The sequence below is a fragment of the Bactrocera oleae genome, chromosome 2 (assembly GCF_042242935.1).
Source record: "Bactrocera oleae isolate idBacOlea1 chromosome 2, idBacOlea1, whole genome shotgun sequence".
Classification (NCBI taxonomy): Eukaryota; Metazoa; Arthropoda; class Insecta; order Diptera; family Tephritidae; genus Bactrocera; species Bactrocera oleae.
This window is the reverse complement of record NC_091536.1, coordinates 72725543-72742107: the sequence shown is the minus strand read 5'-3', so window position 1 is coordinate 72742107 and position 16565 is coordinate 72725543. Positions and strand designations below refer to the sequence as shown.

Genomic DNA, 16565 nt, shown 5'->3' with positions numbered 1-16565 from the left:
AATAATCGCCATTTCGTGAGAAGCTTGGTAAATCTACACTTAAGCGCCGGATTGCTGTGAAAACTTTGTGCCGACTAACAAGTTTTTAAATACCGCTCAGCAGATTTTAGAGTAGACTTACCGACAGCATCTTCTCTAGTTCTCAGTTGTCTTTGTGATGTGAAACGACACTTGTCGTAATCTCAGTTATAAGAAAGTGCAAAGTTGATTCTTGCTATAACTCGCCAGTATTCGGCCGCCGGGTAACAATAAAAATATTCACGCGCTTAAGTTCGCTACGCCAATAAAAAACGGATTTGATTATTACTTGTGAATTAATTAATTAATGCAAATTATAAACTCGTTGAGATCGAAATAATAATAATTGCAGAGCTAAACGCATTCAATTTGTAACAAAAACAAAAAGTTTCGGTGTGAAATTTACTGTGAAATAAAATCGAAAATATTATAATCGATTCTATTTTGAGTACATTGACTTTTTATGTGAATTCTGAATTGATTAAAAGCGTAGTTAGTAAGAAACACAAAAAAACTGAACGAAAAACCATAAAAACTGTTTGTACTGAAGTATAAAAACTATAGTTAAATGGAAATATATACACATCTGTACGTATAATATAATATCGCCCTACCGAAAATTCATAAAAAAGAACAATATAACAACAAAGGCGAGAGTTATTTTTGAATTAGCAGAGACTAGCACCAGTTCACTATGTTAAAACCGGTGTTAATTAGTGTCTTCTTCTTTGCTGCCTTTTTGTGTGGTTTATCCTCTGCACGTAAGTCATATATTCTGCCAGTATCTGAATCATTTAAGTAAAGTAGTGTAAATTTACATATGTACATAGTCTTTTACTAAAGAAAGTCGTAAAAAACTTCACAAAATATCATTTGTTTAATTGTAACTTCATTTATATCTATATATGTACATAGGTATATCAAAATATGAATCATAAATTACATCTATCAACAAAAAAAAAACCATTAAATGTTGACACTTTAGCGAGGAAAAGTTTATAGCGATGCACCTATTAAATAATACAAGCACACAACCATTTGTCCATATAATACTAGGGGTGTTCATTTGGTAAGGTACAAAAAATATTTTTGTTTGCTAAACTCACTATTTATAAATGTGGGAAATCTGTTCAATTGGCGCGAATTCATTTTTTTAATTTAATGAATACGAAATTATTTATAAACACTCACTTCTTGTTGCCGATGCCGAAAAACTTTATGCGGAAATCTAATCCAAACTCTATGAAGAAAGCTACTTTGGCTTAATCTATATCAATTTAGCTGTATATTTAGTACAAAATAAAAGAATAAAATGCTAAATAAAACAATATTGCTAAATCAATAATCAAAATATGAAATATAATTAAATACAATTTTATGTAAATGGTTTTAAATAGCTATTGTAATGACAGTGCATATTTAAAGCCGTATTAATTATACCCCAAGTTATAATTATAATTATATTTTTTATTATATTTACTAATCTTGCTTGCAATCCACAAAAAAAAAACGAAAAACCCATTTTAAAGATTAGTCTAGAATATAAACTAAATACTGTTTTGCTCTCAATTAGAAAATATTTTACATAAATTTCACTGTAATCATAAAATATTAATTACAATCTTTTAACATGTTTATTTATATTACACACTTTCATAAATGTGTGAAAGTTCTGATAAATGCGTGCATTCAAATATTAAAACAAAAAGTATTTCTAAAGTTAGGCCCTAGATATTATTGCATAAACATATTTTCAACATTATTATACCATATCCCAATCCTTTCCTTGCTCCAATTCCATAAAAACTGCACAATATACTTTTGGAGAAAATCATGCTTATAAGAACAGCCCTAGTAATTTATTACATATAATATATTAGAATGACTAAATGCAAGCAATCAATCAAATTCAAGCGCTTAAAATCATCTTCAAGTCGCAGATTTTAAATACAGTCTATCAATCATTTATCTATATCTTATGTATGTATGGTATACAATATTTTAACACATTTACATCTATACAATACACAACGCACACATTATTGCCCATATATTCATTGTATGAATTTCACACGTTATTACTTCGCATGTCACATTATCTTTCGGGTATTTCCCAAAAAATTCAGTGTTACTTATTAACTTACTGGTTTTGGGGTTTTAACTGTCAGCGATTGGTAAAATATTTCTAAAACCTATTTGCTTTAATAATTGCTTAAATTTTTGACAATATAAAAATTACAATATTCAATATTGTAAGTAAATATTTTTATTTCTGGTGGTGAAACGTGAGTCTAGTAGGTGTTGAAAATTGGTGAAAAATATTTGAAAACCCATATTTTCAAAAGTAATTTTTACGAGTTTACTTTTGAGCGAAATTTTTTACTGAACAGTTTAGAACAAAATTTAATTTGAATATATTTGAAGCTAAAAACTATTGTATTATATTATAAGATTATATTTCTTTAAAATCTTGCGTGCTTGAATATTATCTGTTGAAGCATTTTCTCATGAAAATACATATATTTATAAATAAGTACATGCATATATGTATGTGGTCACTTGTGCGATTAAGCTACTCTGAACACCAAGTTATATGAAAACTGTTGCTATTCGCTGAAATGTTACGAGTTTCCGATGATTAATAAAACTTTGTTGGCGTTAGTATGGGTTTTTGAAGTTCTATTTGAAAACAATATCTGATTGTTTTACGATTCAATAGGTAGTTTTATTAACTTATTGGTGTCACTTGCTTTGTTTGCTTTTCGACAATATTTTTGTACTAAAAATATTATAAAGAATGAGAATTCCAGGAGTTCTCAGTGCCGTGCAGATTAAATTGGTTCTTAATTACTTAATTAAGTCCGTGCCATAATTTCTTATCAAAATAATTTATGAGTTCGTTGTGCATACGAAATCAATATAAAAAGTTCCAACATTAAATAAAGGCTAGCAAAATAAATGGGATGAAATATCCCAAGCCTAACAATTTGAACAATTTTGGCTCATCGTTCCAAAGATCCAATAACACATAAATGTTTATTGATTATTTTTTTACCATGTTCGAGGTAATCTTTGCAAATAATTCCATATGAATACCAAAAATTGTTAGCTAAAACCTTTCTGGCCGAATGTTTTCGGACACTTTAGACGGTTGCCATTGAGCTTGGCCACCTACTGGACTCAGCTGTATGATGATTTATTTATACCTGTTTCACAAGAAGGTATAAAAGTTCTTTCTTTGATTAGTGCCAGATTGTCCGTTGATGACTTTTTGATTCACGTTAAAAAAACGTGGATCACATCCCTCGAAAAACGTAATTATTTTTTGAAAAATTGTTGTTTTCTTTGTAGACATGTATCACTTTAGTAATTTGCATGCAAGACGCTTAAATCTTGTTGTTCTGTCAAATTAAAATAATGAAAGCGGCTAATTATTGTAATTTATTATTTAAAAATGAGCCATGTATAATAGTAAACCAGTTTTTAAAGTGAGAAATATTTGTGGATTTCAAAGAATTCTGTTTATATTATATATGCATACTAAACACTTGAAACAAAATGTAAACAGAGGCAATAACATACACACACATACACATAATTATCGGGGTAGTGGCTAATCTTTCCAGTATTCACAAAACTTAACTCACTTTTCCACATCCAACTAAACTAATCAAGTATGTATTTCATTTAAATAGGAATTTAGTAAATCCATTTTTTTATTAACTTTATTGCTTATCTAATTCGAAGACACAGAATTCTATTTCCCCAATGAGCACTCTGATGTACCCAACTTTGGTCGCTGTATTACGCCGAATCGTGAGCGGGCGCTATGCCTCATCCTCGACGACTGTAAATATCTGTTCAATTTGCTGCTGAAAACGCCGTTGCCACATTCGGAGAGCTTGTATTTGAGTCGGAGTCAGTGCGGTTATCAAAATGGCAAAGTGCTGGTAAGGCTAAAATTATAATTTCGTTTATGAGATGTGAGAGAATTTTATATCCAATGCTAATATATATGTATGTAAACGTATTTGAAATAGTTTCATAATAACAAAAATGGAAAAAAATATTTAAATAGATGTTATTTACTTTATAGGGTCACCGACATTTCCCTACTGGGTGTTACAAAGTTCGTGGCAAACTTAATATACCCCGTTCAGGGTATAAAAAGCAGTATAGAGCCCTAAAAAGCTTTAAATTTGATCATTTATTCTCGGTCAAAAGAAAAATGAATCGGATTTCTTTCTCTTAGGCTATAACAAACAAGGCCTACTTGTATAAAAATATTTATATTGACATATTTAGACAAAATAGTAACTACCGGTCTAATCTTCGAAATCATCTTTTTCAAGAGAGCATCGACACTCGACGATGTTTCTAAGAGCTCGTGCTATCTTACAAAATCAAAAATGGGATGTAAACTTTCCTTTGGACTTTTATTAATCAAATTGGCGTACTTTTAAAAAAGATTAAGTTATTTACTGTGAAACTATATTTAAAATTTCAAATACATGCTTGAGATAGTCTCCGAGTAACATTTTCACTCGATTTGAAAAATTCAATTTCGAGAAAACCGAGTTAAAAGATTTACGTGCTGAAGCTGACTGACTCAAAGGCTTCGACATTGCATTGGACTAAACAAGGAAACAAAATTTTTTCTATCTAGCAATCGAAAAATTTTTAGGATCTTGAAAGTTATTTTAAGAAAAAAAATCGAAGTTTTGACACACAAAGCCTAACCCTTTGGCTAATGGTGCCTTTTTTGATAAACTATATTAGCCGCAGAATTCTTATATACATATATTTTCTATTCTTATAAGAAATGAAATTAAATCATACCTACTTACCCCACCCGCTTTTTCTATCATAATATACTTATGTATTTCTCTAAATGAATCAAAAACTTTTGGCACCTTTTTGAATCAGTATTCTAATAAAAACTGACGGGGCACGTCGGACAGCCTAGAAAAGACAACTTTTGGAATGAAACAAGAAAAACGACTGTATCAATTGCTTTAAAAATTAAGGGTAGTACTTAACATACCTTAAGAGTATACAGCAAAATTTCTTAAGAAAAAAATAAATATTTTTTAAGTTGCTCGCGATTTCCGACGGCGCTAAAATAAATAGGTCCTCCACTGCCGCAGTGATTCCGGCCTTCGTCGTGGATGAAACTTAAACAAATCTCTACCATCAGATGTTGTTCGTTCAATGGCCTACGGTTGAAATAAAATCGAAAATTGACAAAATGGCGGTGTTTGAAAATTTGTGTCGTTTTTGGCCTGTTAATATTCTATTTCGATTCGGATAAAAAAATGGTACTACTTGTATGTAAAAAACATGCATAAAATTTGATAGTGATGGGATCATGTGTCTCCGAGTAATCACTCAAACAAATCAGAAAAAAATAATTTTATATAAACGCGTTTAAAGATAACTTGATGAAAATTATTGCGATATCGATGTAAAATTTTAATATATTATTTTTAAAAGTATAACCTATCGAAATATGAAAGCTGTTTTTTTATTTTTCAAAATAGGGCGTGCTCCTTAAGTAAGAGTTGAGCAAGTTTTAGCTTTTAAATCTAAATACTTGTATAACTCGTTTGCTGTTTATCTAAACCGTTAAACTTGTGTATTAAGTAGTGTTTTTAAGTCCCCAATAATTTAGTATAGACTTATGCACTGCAACCTGTCATCTATTGTGCCATCGTTCGATAAGTAATGCTTGGGTATAAAATCTGTGTCTTACAAATTTATATATTTATCACACACTTAGATATTTATAACCTCCATATTATAGATTTGTTGCCCCGATCGTTACCGGGATTTCATTAACGTACCTTCGATACAAACCCCCACTACACCACCATCGGTCGCGCCGAGTAATCTACTGCCACAGCCCGGTCAATGTGGCAATGTACTGTCGAATCGTATTTATGGCGGAAATGTTACGAAAATCGATGAATTCCCATGGATGGCTTTAATAGAATACACCAAACGTAAGTTTAATTTAAAACTAAACGAATTCTTAAATCGATGTTTCAAAATTTCTAATATTCTTCATAGCTACCGGTAACAAAGGACACCACTGTGGCGGCTCGCTAATCACTTCACGTTACGTAATCACAGCTTCGCATTGCGTAAATGGCCCAGCTATACCCAAAGACTGGAGATTGAGCGGCGTACGGCTTGGTGAATGGGATACGACCACGAACCCCGATTGTGAAGTCGATGTGCGTGGCGAAAAGGATTGCGCTCCACCTTATATGGATGTGGCTGTGGAAAAGGCAATTCCGCATCCAGAGTATGTGCCCAACTCGAAAAATCAAATTAATGATCTAGCGTTGTTGCGACTCAATCGAAATGTGCAGTACACCGACTTTATTCGACCCATTTGCCTGCCGACCAGCCCCAATCTACGTACGACTACATTCGATGGTATTGTTATGGACGTGGCGGGTTGGGGTAAGACGGAAAGCGAATCGGTTAGTAATTTGAAACTGAAAGCCGAGGTCGCCGGAATACCGCTAAGCAAATGTTATGACCGTTATGCAACAGAAAATATACTATTGGAATCGTCACAAATGTGCGCTGGCGGAAAAGCGGGTGTGGATTCATGTCGTGGTGACTCTGGCGGTCCATTAATCAGTTTGGATAACACCAAGAAAGCATTGTCCCACTACTTTTTAGCAGGCGTTGTGTCATTTGGACCAACCCCCTGCGGCTTGGAAGGTTGGCCGGGTGTTTACACAAGAGTTGGCGACTTTATAGATTGGATTGAAGGAACCATTCAACCTTAGTCTGCACAATATTGAATATTATTAATAGGATTCTTAATATATATTGCTGACATACCCTAATTATATACATATATACTCATATGTAGACGCATGTACTATACACACTCAAATAAATAATATTTGTATTTATAATTACGTACATTGTCATTACAAAAGTGTAGACTTTAATTATTCCTTAAAAACCATATTCAACCGTACAACATTAATGAAACAGGCATTAGTGCCGGGTCACACGTTGTTGTGCAAAATTCTTCTACTTGTAGAATTGCGGAGGTTATTCACAAGATTTAAAGAATGAACAAATGTCGCTTTCTATGCTCATTTCAAAACGCTTACCTGACCCGCCATAAAAAAGGGCGTTGCACAAGATTCGCGAAAGTGTGTCGTGTTGAAGTTGAAATGACCTTGAAGTGTGAGCACAGGTGCACTAAAAATTTGATTTGAATCGCTAGGCAGTGACCAAAACATATTCAAGATGTTAAGACAAGTTTTTTTAAGTGTTCTCTTGATGGGTGCGCTTAGTAGCAGTTTGCCGACAGCGCGTAAGTGTAAACAAAATTATCAAATCTGTGAGATCGCAAATTCCAGAAGCATAATTTATCGAAATATATTTAGTTAATAAAATTGGTGATTCGTTGGTAGTGCCCATAAGTATGTATGGTGCCAAAACTAGCCTTAAATACATAAGACTAATAATAACTGTCTTCGATTCGGCAAGCGATAATTGAATAACATCTAACATTTTTTACAAAAGAGTTGCGCTCAAAGATAGCATGCGAAAAAATCGAGAATCGAAGACAACTAATATATATTTATTGTTTACAAAAAAATTTGCTAAATAAAGTATGAAAGACCAGAGATGTGAAGAAAATTTATGTAATTAGTTGCAAAGACTGGTGATTATATTTACATATAAGGGAGATTTAAAAGGTGTGTATCTTAACTGCTAACTATTACTAGCTAGCAAAGTGTCTGCTAGAAAAGCATTTATTAACCAAAAAAAAACCAGCAGAAATAAGCAGAAGAGAGCACAAAAAGCTGAGAGAGCTGCTAGTTTCTGCTAGTTAAATTTCAACTAGCAGAAAATAGTAACTGCCATATGAAGAAACAGCTGTTAAAACACATGTGTATGTATACAAGCGATATTTGAGGCATTTGCTTTGATTTTGTTTGTTTTAATTGTTTTGAATTGTGAAAATAAAAATTTAATTGATTGCTTTTGAAGTGTTGATATGAAGTGATTAAAAGAAACCAACATTTTAATATGTTCTTGCCAGTTTTCCCTTTCTTTACCTTTTGTTATATCGCTCTTTGTGAGAGTAACTGTTAATTTTCTTCTCCCTGATAGCTAGCAGTTAAGATACAGACCTAAAGTCTTATATCTTAAGTTTTTGGTGCTTCAGTCTTTTAACGACAAAAATCGTATGTTGAGAAGTGTGTTTAACATTCAAGACTATCGACATTTATATTAAGGTTATAGGCAGGATTGTGGCAATAAATTTCTCTATTTGCCTCCACTGACGGCTTTGTTCTTTGCTTTGGTTTTGCATGGTGATTACCGTTGCACTGATTATGTTTTCTACTCCCTCTCTCTCTGTTTCTATTGCATCATTCAATTCACAATTTTTAAAAATGCGGCATATTTGATTTTTAGTGTACAACCACCATAATGAAACGTTGGGGAAAGCGACTTTTGGACGCTGCATCACGCCAAATGGTCGGTCCGGTTCCTGTGTAATATTGCAACATTGCAAAAAGCTATACACATTGCTACTAAATCAGCCGTTACATGATGTGAATAGACTATACTTGAGTCAAAGCCAATGTGGTTATCTCAATCGAAAAGTGCTGGTGAGTCAAAAAAACTTAAATTAAATTGATGCCAACCGAACACCGAAATAAGAAGATTCAAATAATAATAAAGAATTTTCTCAGATTTGCTGCCCCGATCAAAATAGCACGCCGCTTATACTGACACAAGCTACTGTAAAACCTATCAAATCGACACAAGGTTTCAAGAAAGCTGTACTCTTAAATAAGACTCCGATGGAGTCCACAAAAACCAGGAAACTACCACGTCCCAGTAAATGCGGACAGATGACGTCAAGCCGAATTTATGGTGGCAATGCTACAAAAATCGATGAATATCCTTGGATGGCTCTAATAGAATACACAAAACGTAAGAGATGTAGAGAATTATTATTTTCAATTATTGTAAATAATTTTTATAAAAATATTTAGTGCAAGCAATTTATTTGTATCATTAATATTTCTTTCAGCATTCGGTCGTAGTGGCCATCACTGTGGCGGCTCCCTCATCAGCTCCCGCTATATTGTCACCGCCTCGCATTGTGTTAATGGCAAAGCTTTGCCTAAGGATTGGCTGGTTTCCGCCGTACGTCTGGGTGAATGGGACACGAAAACAAATCCAGATTGCGAAGTAGATGTACGGGGCGAAAAGGACTGTGCGCCACCGCACATCGACGTGCCCGTGGAAAGTGCCATACCACATCCCCGATATGATCCAAATTCATTAAATCAAGTCAACGACATCGCACTCTTGCGTTTAAAGAATACAGTCACATTCACCGATTTCATACGACCCATTTGCCTGCCATTAAACGATAATTTGCGCACCGCAACCTTTGATGACATCATCATGGACGTGGCCGGTTGGGGCAAAACCGAATCAAAATCGAGCAGTAATGTGAAATTGAAAGCCGAACTCGTTGGAGTGCCGCTGGAAAAATGTCGTCATGTTTATTCGATGCAAAGTATTTCATTAGAGGCCACACAAATGTGTGCAGGTGGCAAGAAAGGTGTAGATTCTTGTCGTGGTGATTCGGGCGGCCCACTCATCGGACTGGGCACGACGGGCAGAGGACGTACGTATTACTTTTTGATTGGCATCGTTTCATTTGGACCGGCGTCATGCGGCCTAGAAGGTTGGCCAGGTGTTTATACGCGGGTAGGACACTTTGTCGACTGGATACAAGCGACAGTTGAGTCTTAAGTTGCACAAAATAATTTACATACTTAGATAAGGATTATGTTTACCGTTGAAGGCAAATTCCCATTCTTGTAATTTCTGTACGCGTGTTTATGCACATACATGTAGAGATATTTATATATATAATGCGCTTAGGTGTGTGTCTAGTTTAGGTCGCAAGATCATTTCAATTTAAGAAAAGTACCTGGGGCTTGTTCCGTTTCTTTTATCGTTTAGACTAATACTTTGCTTTGTGCACATTTTAGTGTTTAGTTTGAAAAGGTGTAAAGTAGTGTCAAACTTGTTGTTGGTAAAAAGAAAGGTATGTAATATGCAAATGACATTAGGGGCGTACAAAATTAGTTGTAGACGATTGCATCGAATATGAGACATGGATATGGAGAGTAATACCATTTTTTATATTTACCGTTTGCTTTTTAACGATAATTAAATTATTGACTATAGTAGTCGTAAATTATTTTGTTCTGCACAATTATTCGTATGGTATTGCACATTCAAAATAACTGTATAATAAATAAGAAATTCTCATAATTTTAGGACCTATTTAAAATCTTTACCGTACTGTGACTTATTAAAAAAATAAATTGATTTAATTATGGATATGTTTAAACCGAATTATAATAACATTTTAAAATAAAAGTTCAGTGATAAATATACTCATACTCAAATATGCAATCAAATACATGCATGATAATCAAAAATTAAATAAAACTGAATGTTAACGCAAAACATTTCCTTTGCACTGAACCGGATATGTAGAGTGTATTTGTTACTAACAACTCTGCTTTAGCAAATGGAGACTTTCTTAACTTACATAAGAAATGTCATGCGAAACAGCTGTTCCACCGGTAGTCTACTTTCTGTCACTGTATTTTTTGTTAAAATTAGAATTAGCAAAAAATAATAACATAACTTTTTGAATAAACATGTTGAAATCATGGTGCAGTAATTCTATTAATTTACTTAAAAGTGCAGCGACCGTCCAGCAGCAAGTGCGGGTGGGTACTTTAAATCTATTTCATTGAAATTTCATATAAGCTAATACATAACCAATGCACTCGCATGCGTTACGCGCTGTATATTTCTTTTTAGACAACTTTTGTGTTGAAGCGCAAATATGACCCGTTGTTGCATAAAACGAACGCTAAACCCAAAAAATTGCGTGCCAAACATTTCATCTATGAATTGGTCGAGGATAGAAATGTGAAACGTCGTCCGAATTTAGAAGTTGTGTTAAAAACGTATGTGGAAGGTGTGGGTGATAAAGGTGATGTGGTGTCGGTGAGACCCAATTTCGCCTATAATAAATTGTTGCTGCCAGGTTTGGCAGTGTACAAAACAGAAGAAAATATGGCATTGTACACCAAAACCGAGGACGAGAAAAAAACAGTGCACCATAGCTCAGCATTTGCCCAGCGCGTATGTATATGCATATGTATAAGAGTGTTTATCATTTATTTACAAACACTTTTAATGTATTCTGATTTTCATAGACGATAAATATTATCGAACGTTTTAGACTGGCTGTGGTTATGAATAAGGATCAGCCATGGGTTGTCGAACCTTGGCACATTAGAGCATCCCTTCGAAAGGCCGGTATTCATTGTCCGGAAGAGTGCATTACTATGCCAAAAGAATGTATTGAAGGTCCAGATATGAATAAAGAGGCCAAAGAGTTTTATTGTACTATTACCATAAATAATTTGGAAAAGGCGCAATTGCGTTGTCATATCCATCATTGGAGTACAGATCCTAGTGAACGGTTGCCTTATGTTGCAGAGTTTTGGAAAAATCCTTCAGAACCACTTTTCGGTAGTGAAAACTCTAAAGAACCTACAGAAAAAGTAGAAGAAAAGTAGTATATGCAAAATAAATAATGAAAATTAAATAAACTACCTAAAAAAATAAAATATTTGTAATATTTTTTATTGAATATGAAATGTTTTATATCCCGTTACAAATAGTTGGGGGAAATGGTGATGGGATGAATTTTTACAATTTGAACTATTCAATAAAAATGACAAATCAAGTGGTTACTTCAACTAAGTTGAAAAAAATTCAAATTATCAAACAATTGAGATTTTACAAAACAGTACTTCGAATGTATTTATTTTTTAATTATTCACAAGGAGTGTTGCTCATATATCAGGATAGTTCTAGTTACCTTACTGCACATTTTCACATTTATGCAAAGGAATAATAATAATGAAGATAATACAAGGAATAACTAGTTTGTAACTTATTTGCATCTCAAGAAGACGAACATAAAAAAACGTAAATGCGAACTGCCGCAAATGTATAAATGCTAAGTAAAAAAAAAAACAATTAAAGGAATATATTTAGTTCTAATTCACGCCCTTCAATTCTACTTCGAACACTAGTGTGCTGTTTGGCGGAATTGTTGGTGGTGAACCACGTGCGCCGTATGCCATATGTGGTGGACAAGTGATGCGACGTTTACCGCCCACTTTCATTCCAGCTACTCCAACATCCCAACCCTTAATGACCTCGCCACGGCCAAGACCAAATTTGAAACCAGCGCCCGTCTTCAAACTATCGAATACCTTATTGTTAGATTTAAGTCTGCCTTCATAATACACTTGAGCACGTTTGCCAGACTTAGCTTCTGGTCCATTGCCGATACGAACATCTTCAATTTTTACACCACCGGTTATTACGCGTTCCCCGCCAGCTTTCTTTTGGGGTTGCTTCTGTTGCTCAACTTTGTTTGCCTTTTTATCCTTCTTGCCTTTTTTATCTACAGTAGCTTGGTTTTCTTTTGCAACCCCATTTTGTTGCTTTTGAGGCTTATCCAATTTTGGCTGTTTAGCTTTTGGCTGCTGGACTTCTTCAATCTCACTTTCTTCATCTTCTTCGGCCTCTTCATCATCGTCTTCATCGTCCTCTTCATCTGTTGAAATATTTTCCACATAAATATTTTGTTAAATGTGTAATAAAAAAATTAAAATATACCTTCGCCTTCGCCATCTTCTTCATCCTCATCATCATCGTCCTCCTCGACTTCATCTATTGTTAATAAAAGCGTTATTTTATGTACTCATTCAACCATATGTATCACTTACCTAAACCTTCTCCATTAAAATCGCTGTCTTCTTCATCTTCATCATCATCTTCCTCTTCAACTGCTGGTTTTTTAGCCTTTTTGGCGTTGGCTTTTTTTATTAAAGCCTGGCGAAGATCTTGTATATCTTGCTCTTCCTCTTCTTCTTCGTCATCGTCATCTTCATCATCCATAAAGTTAAATTTATCAATTAGGTAGCCAGTAAGACTAACATTTCCGCTACCTTTATAGATAAAAAAAAAAATTATTTCAGACAATCCGTTTAAAATTTATTATTTTTAAGACTTGCCAATGCTTTGGAAGCAAATTTCATCTCCTTCGCCGAAATTCAGGTCCAGCATAACTTGCTCGCAGTTACCTTTGCGCAATGTACAAATCAAAAATTTCTGATTATCGTGGTTGATAAAAATTTGGTTACCGCCTTCATCTGATGCAGAATCGGTATCCAAAGCCGCCAAAGAAATGTGAAACGGTTTGCTTGTTTTTTGTGTATATTTACGGTTTGGTTTTAAATTTAATCCTAAATATTGAATGATAAATGCCATTAAAATATTTTTGCAAAGATGGCGTGGGGCTTTTGACCCGCGCGAATAAAAAAAAAACACGTGGTGAAATTGTTTCTTACAAAAGCAGACTATTCAACAATTACTCAAGAAACTTACCCCAAAACATTTTGTTATTAATTTGTCCTTTAGTATGCTTTAAAAATAACTGTATTAATAAATCGCTTTAAAAAGTCGGAGAAGATGAATATTCCTTAAACAATGCTTTGATACCGGCAAAGAAATTGTAATAAAATTCCTTTACAACTGATTGCCAAAAAAGTGAACGCGATGGTATGCCGCGTGAAATGACAGTGGAGAGACAGGGTTGCTTTCCATATGCGCCTCTATGTATAACTACAGGGTGCTAATATCAATCAATTGAATAATTCCATTACCTATTCTGTAAGTCAACTCTCGGTTAAGTAACCGGCTAATGAACAATTTACATATATACAAATCAGAGAATAATAATAATCTACATTCTCTGTACATATGCATCTTGCGCAATTAGGGTTCAGCGGTTTAATAAATGAGACAGTTACCGCATAAATCGGTTAGACCAAATCAATATTACATCCTCATTTTTTGCTAAGATTCGCAGAAACTACCAAAACTTTTACCGTTATTTCTATAATCCTGACATATAAATCTGCTACTCCCGAAAATCCCAAATGAAAAATTATAGCAAAATAACTATTTGCATTTTAACATTCATTTTAATAAAATCAGTTTTGACACATTTTTGCTAACTTTATTATAAATTTATTGTGTACCATAAGTCTAAACAAGCTTTAAAAGGAGTTCTTTCGTAAGGGCTGCTTGTATAAACCCTCTTATTTGGAATTCTTCGGACTAAAAATATATAATTGTTATTATCAAGACATAATTAAACCATAAATACGTCGTGCTGTCTCTTTCACTTTGTCTTCCTTTGTTCTGAGAAGCTATGGTATTATCACGTTATCCGTCCGTGCAAGCGATAACTTGAGTACAAATTGATATATGTATCTGGTTAAACTTGGTACACGTACATATTCCTTGGCACCCAAAAGGGGTTGGTACTGCGGAATCGAACCAATAAGATGCAAGACTGTTATTTGGTAATACGGAACGCATTAGAGAGGGGAATCTATATCTAACATATTTATTGTACATATCTCCCAAACCACTCACTCCCCATATTACGGTTATGTTGAAAATTGCAAAAAGTACGACCATTCAATAATAAAAGCGGTACAGGCGCTAAATTTTGCAACCGAGGTGATCCAAAAAATCTTTATAGAAGCCCCTATCAAAATTGGACAATGGTCGTGGCATTGGGATAAAATTTTCTACAAATAGTCGTTTAAGATGTGTCCCCTTATGACCAAAAATTATCAAAATCGGACTATAACCATTCCAGCCCACAGTTTCTATCGCGAACTTTTTTTTTTATCGACAATGACGGTTAATATGTGTGATATATTATAGAAATTCGGAGAAAATCCTTTCTTGATAATAGTATACCCGTATATCAAAAATGGGTTGAATCGTATCAATACTCCCTTATATAACGAATTGCGAACTTCCAATTGACTTTATACCGCATATATCGGTCAATATGTAAGTTATCTTAATTAAATTGAGAAATTTTCCAATAATAATGTATCTTTGTGCATAAAATGGATAAAATCGGGTGAAAACTTGCCCTTGTTTCCATATAACTTATTTCAGGATTTTCAAACATCCGCTTGATTTTACTCCTTATATATTGGTGACGGTATATGAGGTACCTTAATGATACTCGGCGAGCATCTGTTTCTATTAATAATATAGATAAAATCGGTACAATGCTACCCCTATCTCCCATATACCTAATTTGATATTCTCAAACTTCCAGCTAGCTTTATACCATATATATCGGTCAATACGTAAGATATCTCAGCAAAATTAACTAAACGTATAATATTGGGCATACTATAGTTTACAGCCGAAATATGTGAAATTGGTCTACGAATTACTCCAATTCCCATATGCTACATATAATGATTTTCGTTGTTCTAACAAACCTTAAGCCGAATATGTCGTTCAATGCTTGGGAGTGGGAGTTATATATTTATATAAATTTCTTCAAAATATGTTATCGAGTATATCTGAACAATGTCAAAAGTTAATGCAGAGAATTATAATAAATTAAAATTATAATTTACATTCTCTGATTAATGCAATCAGCCCAAAACTTTCTTTTTCCCTAATATACCCTGTATGATGATATCCGACTGATTTTTAAACCGTTTAAGTTGTTCAAAATGTTTGATATTTTAATGAAATATATAAAATTTAGTTTCTTCGGTTATATTTATATGACATATATCTCATTGGAGGATGATTTTAATATAATTTTAGCTAACGCAAAATAAAATATAGCAATAAAATTAAGTGAGTCTATAACTTAAAATATAACTTAATGAAATACCAAATAGGATTACAATCTATTTACGATATCGTCGAAAAATGAATGTTTAACTTACGCAATATTTTCTAATAAAAAGTTATACCAATACCTAAAGATATTTCCCCGGCAGTGATCTTTGCCAGTTGCAAGAATATGAAATGTTTGATTTCACTTACTTAACCCTTCCTTTTTTAAAAATAAACGGAATAAGAAAAAACGTTAACTTCTATTGTAGCGAAGAAACCTTGAACCCTTCACAGATGCATCAAAAGCCTTCGAAGTAAGGTTGCTTAATAAAGGGAAAAAATCTTGTATGAAGATATTTAACTTCATTATAATAGATCAGTTTGTATGACAGCTATATGCTATAGTAGTCCGATCTGCCCACGTTTGTTTGGATTTATTGGGTAGCCTTGAATCTAGGCCGAATTTCGTAAACATATCTTGTCAATTAAAATATTTTTTTCATACAATAGAAGTGCTTGATTTTGATCAGATCTGTTTGTTTGGCAGCTATATGCTATAGTGATGCGATATACGCGGTTCAGACAAATGAGCAGCTTCTTGGGCAGAAAAAAAACAGGTGCTAACTTTCAGATTTATATATAAAAATCTGAGGAACTTATATATATAGCGTCTCCGACTATATCCTTCAGAATGTAACAAACTTCGT

At 33.6% G+C, this 16565-nt stretch overlaps 3 protein-coding genes across 3 annotated transcripts; 2 read left to right on the top strand and 1 right to left on the bottom strand.

Moving 5' to 3' along the window:
* Nucleotides 1–123: 123 nt before the first annotated feature.
* On the top strand, nucleotides 124–9834 carry ea (easter). Its single transcript, XM_070108442.1, has 8 exons — nucleotides 124–779; nucleotides 3766–3968; nucleotides 5822–6020; nucleotides 6088–6820; nucleotides 7263–7363; nucleotides 8476–8672; nucleotides 8757–9000; nucleotides 9101–9834. Exons 1-8 carry the CDS (start codon nucleotides 713–715, stop codon nucleotides 9832–9834), a joined length of 2478 nt encoding a protein of 825 aa, XP_069964543.1. The 5' UTR covers nucleotides 124–712.
* Nucleotides 9831–11741, top strand: mRpL9 (mitochondrial ribosomal protein L9). The gene is made up of 3 exons (XM_014237016.3): nucleotides 9831–10829; nucleotides 10924–11250; nucleotides 11325–11741. The coding sequence occupies exons 1-3, from the start codon at nucleotides 10758–10760 to the stop codon at nucleotides 11688–11690; spliced, it is 765 nt and encodes a 254-aa protein (XP_014092491.1). The 5' UTR covers nucleotides 9831–10757; the 3' UTR covers nucleotides 11691–11741.
* A 164-nt stretch (nucleotides 11742–11905) lies between these two features.
* Nucleotides 11906–13740, bottom strand: Fkbp39 (FK506-binding protein 39kD). The gene is made up of 5 exons (XM_070105635.1): nucleotides 13576–13740; nucleotides 13199–13433; nucleotides 12915–13132; nucleotides 12805–12858; nucleotides 11906–12742 (listed from the first exon to the last, which is right to left on the bottom strand). The coding sequence occupies exons 1-5, from the start codon at nucleotides 13583–13585 to the stop codon at nucleotides 12177–12179; spliced, it is 1083 nt and encodes a 360-aa protein (XP_069961736.1). The 5' UTR covers nucleotides 13586–13740; the 3' UTR covers nucleotides 11906–12176.
* Between the last annotated feature and the right edge of the window lie 2825 nt (nucleotides 13741–16565).

Bases quoted from the DNA above. Each gene is read 5' to 3' on its own strand.
- ea (XM_070108442.1), top strand. From the start codon at position 713: ATGTTAAAACCGGTGTTAATTAGTGTCTTCTTCTTTGCTGCCTTTTTG. The intron at 3,969-5,821 runs GTAAGGCTAAAA...TCCATATTATAG, and splicing joins ATCAAAATGGCAAAGTGCTG to ATTTGTTGCCCCGATCGTTA. The intron at 6,021-6,087 runs GTAAGTTTAATT...TATTCTTCATAG, and splicing joins TTTAATAGAATACACCAAAC to CTACCGGTAACAAAGGACAC.
- mRpL9 (XM_014237016.3), top strand. From the start codon at position 10,758: ATGTTGAAATCATGGTGCAGTAATTCTATTAATTTACTTAAAAGTGCA. The intron at 10,830-10,923 runs GTGGGTACTTTA...ATTTCTTTTTAG, and splicing joins CCGTCCAGCAGCAAGTGCGG to ACAACTTTTGTGTTGAAGCG. The intron at 11,251-11,324 runs GTATGTATATGC...TGATTTTCATAG, and splicing joins GCTCAGCATTTGCCCAGCGC to ACGATAAATATTATCGAACG.
- Fkbp39 (XM_070105635.1), bottom strand. The intron at 13,133-13,198 runs GTCTTAAAAATA...CTATAAAGGTAG, and splicing joins TGCTTCCAAAGCATTGGCAA to CGGAAATGTTAGTCTTACTG. The intron at 12,859-12,914 runs GTAAGTGATACA...TATTAACAATAG, and splicing joins TTTTAATGGAGAAGGTTTAG to ATGAAGTCGAGGAGGACGAT.